The sequence below is a fragment of the Ziziphus jujuba genome, chromosome 3, assembly GCF_031755915.1.
Source record: "Ziziphus jujuba cultivar Dongzao chromosome 3, ASM3175591v1".
NCBI classification, from domain to species: Eukaryota; Viridiplantae; Streptophyta; class Magnoliopsida; order Rosales; family Rhamnaceae; genus Ziziphus; species Ziziphus jujuba.
The window spans coordinates 31,895,924-31,905,376 of NC_083381.1; the positions used below are offsets into that span (position 1 = coordinate 31,895,924).

The 9,453-nt window shown below is 29.7% G+C and overlaps 1 protein-coding gene across 4 annotated transcripts; it reads left to right on the top strand.

The window, feature by feature from the left end:
• Positions 1–414: 414 nt before the first annotated feature.
• Positions 415–4,877, top strand: LOC107434733 ((+)-neomenthol dehydrogenase-like). Of its 4 annotated transcripts, XM_025067607.3 has the most exons (6): positions 419–533; positions 960–985; positions 1,170–1,416; positions 2,796–2,873; positions 3,235–3,411; positions 4,463–4,877. In XM_025067607.3, the coding sequence occupies exons 1-6, from the start codon at positions 438–440 to the stop codon at positions 4,841–4,843; spliced, it is 1,005 nt and encodes a 334-aa protein (XP_024923375.3). In that variant the 5' UTR covers positions 419–437; the 3' UTR covers positions 4,844–4,877. The 4 variants fall into 4 exon arrangements, with proteins under 4 accessions (XP_060671611.1, XP_024923375.3, XP_015901707.3 ...); XM_060815628.1 differs by lacking the exon at positions 2,796–2,873 and having other exon boundaries at positions 415–533; XM_016046221.4 differs by lacking the exon at positions 419–533 and having other exon boundaries at positions 827–985.
• The last annotated feature ends 4,576 nt before the right edge of the window (positions 4,878–9,453 follow it).

Consider the following 9,453-nt stretch of genomic DNA (forward strand, 5'->3'; position numbering starts at 1 on the left):
TCAAAAATCGCTTTTAAAAGTATTTAGGCAATTTTCAAATATTTAGGCTTTTAGTTTTTAAATATACTTCTATACAGAATAAATAAAAAATGACTTGTTAAAAAAAATAAAAACAAAAGTAAAAATAAAAGCCATGTGAAGCAAAATGTGCTAACGGCTGACCGCGTAACATTGCAATTTTTTTAATTAATTTATAAGACATTCAACTTGACACGTAACATTTGATGGTTGCACAAACTTGTTTTCGGTGAGAGTTTAAAACGACAAAGTCGTCAAAATTGACTAGAAAAATTATAAGGACCTTACAATTATTCAAAACATCTTATCATATAAATCAGTATTCAGGAAAATCATTCAATTTTTACATTTCTAGATTTGAAAGTTAAAATTTGAATTTTGATAAGTTTCATTATTGTCTCAGATGATCCCATGCTACAATGCTGCAAGACACAAAAATACGATCTGATACTTATAATATTATTAAAAAATATTTTTTTTGTTTCACTAAAAAAAAAAAAAAAACTTCTTATCATATGCATATAAGAATTTTATAGTATAATTGGTGGCATATTTTATCATATAAATATTCATAAAAATGATGATTTGTATAGTACACACGGTGACATATTTTATCATACATATATTTATAAAAATAATAATTTTTAAAAAAATTATTATTTTTATATAAAATATTGACGATCATTTTTTAAAAAAATGTCTTCTTTATAAATATCTGTACAATAAAAACTATGAGGATATCTACATTGTAGAAACACCTTATATATATAAATATTATAAATAAAGAGAGAGGAAGAGAAGTTTTTCACAGAAAAAAAAGAAAGAAAAGAAAAAGTAGTCTCTTTTTCCTATAAAAGGCCATATAATAAATATATATAATACCCGCTACTAACTAATATTCTAGCACATTTTCTTGTTCTCAATAGCCAAAATCATCCATGATGTCAGGAGCTAAAGATAGCCGGAGGTATGCATAGCTACGATATACTTGCTTCCTCCATGGTTAAATTTTCTAAACACTTTTAAGAGTTAAAAAACCATAACCCTTTAGCCATATTTACATGTATAAACACTATGGTTGATTGCTTCTTTCTTATTTTTTCTTTTTTTTTTTTTTTTGCTTATAATTTGTTTTTATTTTGGTCTCTCAGGTGTGCAGTAGTAACGGGGGCAAACAAGGGGATTGGGTTGGAAGCTGTGAAGCAGTTGGCCTCCAATGGAATCAATGTGGTTTTAACAGCTAGAGATGAAAATAGAGGTCTTGAAGCTGTTGAGAAGTTGAAAGAGTTCGAGCTTTCTGGTGAAGTGCTTTTTCATCAACTTGATGTGGCTGATCCTGCTTCCATTGCTTATTTGGCAGATTTTATCAAAACCCAGTTTGGGAAACTTGATATCTTGGTACGTTTAAGTATGATATTAATTTGAATTCATTTCTAAATTTGGAAATTGGAAAATCTTATTTGATTTTTTCTTGACATATACACAAAAACGAGTATGAAAACAAGCACAAAATTAGGTGATTCGAACATGTAAAACAAAGCGCAAAAGATGTAGCTAGCCAGTCTATCCTGTTTGTGTTTCTTCGGTTTTTTTTTTAATTTTTTAATTTTTTAATTTTATTTTTTTATAAATTTTTTGATAGCTCATGGTCTATCTGGTAGATAATTCATGATGATAATGATGTTAAGCTCTACTTTCTATAAGTTGGATTAAGCCTCCAACTAAAAGTTCCTCTTCTCCCTAGTAAATAATCATATTGTCCAAGAAAACACATAAGTCTGCTTCTAGTTAGTACATATGAAGTTTATCACATCCACATGAAGTGCAAGTAGCCAATTTCTTTTTTTTTTTTTTTTTTTCGCGTGGAGACAAAAAAGAAATCAAGTGTGGGCCACCCACTCCTTCCAAACTGTTATCTCCTCCCCTTTTAGGGCACTTCCAAATATTTTAAAATAAAAATAAAAAATAAACCGAGTATTGGGCCACCGACAATAAGATACCATATCATATATATTTTCATGAAATCAATTGTCAACATATGTAAATACTTTGCAAATGGATCCACTGTATGCAATTTGTCTAATATTATATATATTTACCCTTTTTCTTTGTATTGAATTTTTCTTCCTGTTGTTCACCCTTTTTTTTTTTTTCTCCTTTTTATTTTAATAATTATTATCTATATGACATAAAAAAAAGTTTTATATTTTAAATTATTATATATAATCTGTATCGCATATTTTATAAGAAATGAAACCTACATTAATTATAATTTTCAAGATTTCTTTTATTTTACATTTTTTGGCCCATTAAACTAAACTTCCTGATTCCGACTGCGCAGAGAGACAGCATGTAATCAGTATATATTTATTATGGGGGCCTTTATACTGAGAAAAATACTATAATTTGACAAATAATCGCATATAGATACTCTTCACTTTCTATGATTTCTACTGAAAAGAAAAATCTATTAATTTATCATGAGTCATATGGTACTATGTATATTTGCATAAGTTCAAGGGACGGTTAATTTGCATTTTGGTTTTCATATAATATTTTCTATACATCGAGTATTTCGTTAGAAAAATAAAAGAAATATAAAATAAAATTATTTGATGAGAGAAGTTATATATATATATATATATATATATTGAGAAGCAAGAATTCATATTCAAATAATTATCTGATGAAACACTGGATTTTGCTGTTGGACTATCCTTGATAATGGATTTTAATAAAAGAGGTTAATTGAAGAAATTAATTAATTGCGCATGCAGGTAAACAATGCAGGAATCGGGGGATTAATATTGGATTCTGATGCTTTTGCCAGAGCTTGCCATGACGCTGGTGGCTTTGTTCGTATTATAACCATTCTTATTTGCTTGCCTTCAAACTTTTAACCTTAACGGCTAGTTATTGGTTACAAAAAGTCATTTTTCAACTTAACAATTTATTACAAGTAAATTGAAGATTTCAACAATATTGTGTACGAAAAAGATTTGTGAAATATATTACGTATATCCTTTTAATAAAATTACAAAAATAACTTACAATTTATTTTTATTGTAATGTTACCCATTTATAATATGTATACTTTTTATTTGTTTATTTTTTTGTTTCTTTTTTTTATGGTTATAGTTAATTAGTATGGAAAACAAATTAATCAATCAATATTTAAATTTATTTTCTACTTCTTTTTTATATAATATTTTGCAGCCAATGGGAGGCAAATATTGGGATAAAATAGCAGTTCAAACGGATGAATTGACAAAAGCATGCCTGGAAATAAACTATTATGGTGCAAGAAGAATGGTCGAAGCTCTTCTTCCTTTATTGCAATTATCTCAATCACCAAGCATCGTTAACGTTTCCTCCTTTCTAGGATTGTTAGAGGTACGCATTTTAAGTATTTTTTATTGATCTTCCTCCTCCATCATTCATATTAACAACAAAATCAATGCTACTATATATACTTAATTATTAAATCAGTTTTGAGAGATGGATTATTGCATAATATTTTAAGTTGTTCTTGAAAAATTTTCTAAACTTTGCTCTAATTAATAGGGCATTCTATGCATCCTACTAAAGAGCTTTAAGTTGGCAAGTTTTTAGTCAAACACTATTGAGAAACACCTCTAAAATAGTACCTTTTCCTCTGTAATCTTCACATAGAAAAATGAAAATAAAAATATACTTATGTGCCACATGCATTGCTTATAATAAGATGAGCAACAGCAGTTTTTTCTCTTATGAATTCACCCTTTACCCCCAAAAAAAAAAAAAAAAAAAAAAGAAAGTCATTTTTTTAATAAATTTTGCTCTTTACCTTCCCTAGTAATCATCATAACTGAAAATTATTGCCCATGATAATTGATAATTGATTTTTATTTTTATTTTTAACTTTTCAAAATTAAAAATTTAATATGAAAAAAATGAACCAGATAGAATGCCAATTATAATTTCATGAGGATATGTATGGATGCCATAAGTATTCTTATTTTATATTTATTACTTAATATTTCCATAAAAAAATTATTACTTAATTTGATTAATAATTTATTTATTTATTTTATTATTGTACTCTTTTAATTTATTTGTATCTTTGTACATCTAATATTGTTACTTATATTTGAATAATTGATAAAAAAGAAAGAAAAAAGAAAAAAAGAAAAGAATTCATATGATTTTCAAAATACATAAAAATAGATCCTACTATTGTCCTAGTAAGAACCATTAAACGAAAATTATTGTACATAATAATTGATAAATTAAAAATTTAATATGGAAAAGTAAATATAAACAGCAGCCAATTAAATTGCATGTGTGACCATTATTGATGATGTGACAAAAGCATTTTTGTTTGTTTCTTATTTGGCAAATAGAATCTTGATCACGAAAGTAACTAATTATTGTCTCTGTGTTTGGATTTTTGGGGCTTTATCAGAATATACCCAATGAATGGGCAAAGGGTGTACTAAATGACGTAGAAAGACTGACCGAGGAGAGGGTAAATGAGGTATTAAATGAATTTGTGAAAGATTTCAAGCAAGGCAATTTAGAAGCAAAAGGATGGCCAACACATATCGCAGCCTATATACTCTCAAAAGCTGCCATGAATGCCTACACAAGGATTTTGGCCAAAAAGTTCCCAAATTTCTATGTCAATAGCGTTTGCCCTGGATATGTTAAAACTGATATGACTTGCAATACTGGCCTCTTAACTGTTTCACAAGGAGCTCAAATTATTGTCACTACGGCACTCCTGCCTCCCAATGACAAGTCATCTGGCCTATTCATTTCTCACCAAGGAGTTTTAAGCTTCTGAATTATAATATAATATCCATATTTATATTTATTGATGATTAGTTTCATTTTATATATATATATATATATATATGGAACTACAAAGCATTAATCAATATGGATTTCTTGTAATTTAATAAAACATCCTAAGGTTATATCCTTCCCAAAAATATGAGTGCTATGTTCTGTTTGTCGTGTCCAATGTGCAAGGAATTGAAATTGAAAATGATGAATTTTTGTAACAACAAGATCTCAGTCAGCCATTTCAGTATTAACAGGGAAAAAAAAACAAAAAAAGAAAAGAAAGAACGATGATCGCTACATAACCATTGTTTTTAAATTTTAATTGGGCTAAAACCTCTGCTTTTAAAAGAAAACTACCAAAAACAGAGAAATTATAGCAAAAGTCCTCATAATTTTTGTAGCAAGTATTTTTACCATTAGTAAATATGTATATCAAATTTTGAATATTACTTGATGTGGTAATATTATATTAGTCGACAAATTGATATAACCGAATTATTAATTTTGCTGTGATTGGTTTTTTAACTAGATGACATCGTAGATTAGTAAATACAACAAAATATTGGCATGTATATTGGCACATAAAATTTAGCAAACTGAGTTGATGACTCTAATAAATGCTAGAATGATTTAATAATATTGCTACCAAAATTAATATTTTGATTATATTAAAATAAAATAAAATAATCACATGTATGTTGGCACATAAAATTTAGCAAATAGAGTTGATGATTCTAGTAAATGCTAGATTGATTTAATAGTAATGCTACGAAACTAAAAGAGAAAAAATCATGTGGACATGGCATCAACTATTTCTACAAAGTTTGTTCACTAAAAGTTTTGATAAGTGATAAAATAGATTATGGGATTTCAAAATATCTAAATAATTTTTCTCCGATTTATAGTTTTAATTTAAAAGTTCCGGCCGTTAAAAATTTTCCCCAGTTACATGTTCGATTTTTTTTTTTTTTTTTCATTTTTGGACGTAAGACTTTATCCGTTTGATTTTTTTTCCCCAGTTAAATGTTTGAATTTTTTTTTTCATTTAAAAAATAAATGTGTAAATTTGTTTCCAATTTTTGCCATGTTAAAATTGCTCTACATTCAATTTTTTTTTCCCAATTTAGTTTTTTTTTTTTAATTTTTTCCATTCTTACTACGTCAAAATATTGTTTTTCCCAATTTAATAGATGATTCTTATATTTTATTTTTGCCTAGTCAAATGTTCAATTTTTTATTTTTTATTTTGCATTTTTGCCACGTATTCATATTACTTAATTTGAATAAGTATTCATATTTTCATATTTATAATTTGAATAAGTATTCATATTTTCATATTTATTGCATAATATTTCTCATTCAAAAATATTACTTAACTTGTTTAATGATTTTTTTATTTCTTTTATCATTGTACTCTTTTAATTTGATGGTATTTTTGTGCTTATATCTGAATAGATATTATGACGGGGCCCGTCCCAGGGATCCTACCAGGATCTCCCATATGGTCCGGCCTAGTGGAATCCTACTGGACAACTTCCAGAGAATATCCAATAAAATCTTACTTCAAAACATAGACAATGAACACAAGCAATATCAATAATACCTTAAGATATATATATATATATATATATAATAAATCCACAGCAGTACAAAGTCCATAATCGGTCTATTGTACCACAGGTCATATCTACACGCATAAGTAATATGGTCTCTAATGAGTCCAATAGTTAGATTAGAGCATTCTAAAAGTGTTAATAAAGTTTAGAAGTACAAATAAGTAACAAACGATGTCTGGAAAGATAAAGATAAGATAAAGAAAAGCTAATACTGCTGTTGCTGTGAAAAGAACGAAGTAACAAGCTGTACACACGGTAGACTGCTACTGACTACCTGGACCTAGGGGAACAAATTTAAAACAATAAAACGTGAGATAAAAAAATCTCAATGAGTAACATAGTATAATATTAAAATAACAATTTATTTCCGTAAAGCTTTCTTTCAAGACCTCTCGTTCTACTCGTTTGAAAAATTTTCCGTTTAAAAATCATTTTGTAAAATCCAACTTTTACCCCAATTTAATCTTATAAAAATCCATGCTCAAAAGTATAGTGTGAACGATCAATATAATATTACAAAACATCTTAATAAAGATATAAATATTGATCATAAAATATTATAAACACAATTGCATGAAATAAGTGCGAAAGTGCAGTAATAGTCAGAACATTTGAAAACCAATAATATAATCGAAACATATACAATATACCAATCGATGTACCAAAGTGTAAACCGTGGGATATACCCATCTCATGATCCTTAATATACGAAGGGCATCGTGGAAAATAATAAACCGTTGAAACGTACCCAACCTCATAGTCCATGACAATAAATAACCTATAGGATGAACCCAACCTCGCGGTACCGTGGCAACAATAAACCTATGGGATAAATCCAACCTCACGGTCTATGGCAATAAATAACTTGTGAGATGAACCCAACCTCATGGTACTGTGGCAATAATAAACCTATAGAATAAACCCAACCTCACGGTCCATGGTAATAAATAACCTGTGGGATGAACCCAAATTCACTGAATCGTGGCAAACCCAATGTGCTGTAATATAATACTGAATCAAAACTCTGGTACTATATAGTACATCAATTAAAAATAACCAATACAGTATTCTTAAAACAATCTTGTAAGATCATATATACTTTCTCAACAATACTGTATCATAAATCATAATTTAATATTTAAATTCCACCGCTTATTTAATATTTCAAAATTTTCAAATCATCATTTCATACGAAAACTAGAAATATTACAGTTAAATATATTCACCATAAACCGATTATAAGCATCTTAAAATTTATAAAATATGTGAACATGCTTAAAATCATATAATTTTTAATCTGCTTTATCAAATCAATTAATTTTCAAAATGACTTAAAATCTCAATTCAAATACCAAGATATTTAAATACTACAAGTTCATTTATGAACTCATTAGAATTAGAAACCATTTAAAATATTGTAAAACATCACATAAAATGATAACATATATATAAAAAAATAGATATTTACATATGCATAAACCAAACATTTCAATCAATGGTATTTACGTAAAATATTCAAAGCACATATATATTATACTATATACTCAAAACATTTTAAAATGATATAACCACTCACAGTACTGCAGATGCTCACTCATGCTCCTTTGCAGAATAGCCTTCAGGCTCAACTCGAGTGTCTGTAATATAATAAAATATTTTTCAGGCTCTAAATAACTAAACCAAAGACATTTGTAGGGCTTAAATTTCTTAAATTGATTTATACTACTATAAAGTTACGTAAATTGGACATTGAACGGTCCAATTATATCGCGTATTCTTAGGATCCAATACCCAAAATTGGAAAATTTTGCCTCAAGACTAATCTTTCGAAATTGAACCTCCTAATAGGTCCTACTAATATTCAATTTCACTAATCCAACTTCAATTTTAACAATTTGACCAATTTTGTCCAAACACAATTCGAATTTATCTAATAATTAACTAATTGACCCAAAATGGAAAATTATCAAACGACCTACAAAATTCAAAACATTTATATCAACGGAAAGCCCAAGAGATAAGGAACCCAGCAGTATGCTCACCTCAGTCCAAAAGTTCCTCCGTTGACCAAAAAACTTGGTTGAAGCTTTAGCCGAACTTCCCGTTCTTGTATCTCTCAACCTGTAACAACCCAGTCCACCCACATGTGATATTGTTTGCTTTGGGCCCTGCCCTCATGGTTTTAAAAGGCTTCACAAGGGAAAGGTATCCACACCCTTATAAGGCATGCTTCATTCCCCTTTCTAACCAATGTGGGATCTCACAATCCATCCTCCTTGGGGCCCAACATCCTCGCTAGCACACCAATTCGAGTACTGGTTCTGATACCAACTGTAATAGCTCAGTCTACTCGCATGTAATATTGTCCACTTTGGAAGCTTGCCTTATAAGGAGTGTGGATACCTTTCCCTTGGGACACATTACCGTCTCTAAGAGACGTGTAGAAAACCGCTTCCCGTTCTTGTATCTCTCAAACTGTAATAACCAGTCTACCCGCATGTGATATTGTTCGCTTTGGGCCCCGCTCGCACGGTTTTAAAAGGCCTCACAAGGGAAAGGTATCCACACCCTTATAAGGCATGCTTCGTTTCCCTTTCCAACTAATGTGGGATCTCACAATCCATCCCCCTTGGGGCCCAGCGTCCTCGCTAGCGCACCAATCCGGGTACTAGCTCTGATACCAACTGTAACAGCTCAGTCTACCCGCATGTGATATTGTCCACTTTGGAAGAAAGGCGGTGAGCCCAAACCTTCCCCTCATGGTTTTCTACACGTCTCTTAGAGACGGTAACGCTTCTCAAGAGAAAGGTATCCACACTCCTTATAAGGCAAGCTTCATTCTCCTTTCCAACCAATGTACAAGGGAGAGACGCATTTTAAACTGTGCAGGCGATGCCTAAAGTGGACAATATCACATGCGGGTGGACTGGGCTGTTACAGTTGGTATCAGAGCCAGTACCCGAATCGATGTGCCAACGAGGATGTTAGGCCG

Coding starts and splice junctions, on each gene's coding strand:
- LOC107434733 (XM_025067607.3), top strand. CDS start 438: ATGCTGCAAGACACAAAAATACGATCTGATACTTATAATATTATTAAA. Junction 534..959: donor AAAAAAAAACTTCTTATCAT/ATGCATATAAGA, acceptor AAATCATCCATG/ATGTCAGGAGCTAAAGATAG. Junction 3,412..4,462: donor CCTTTCTAGGATTGTTAGAG/GTACGCATTTTA, acceptor GGGCTTTATCAG/AATATACCCAATGAATGGGC.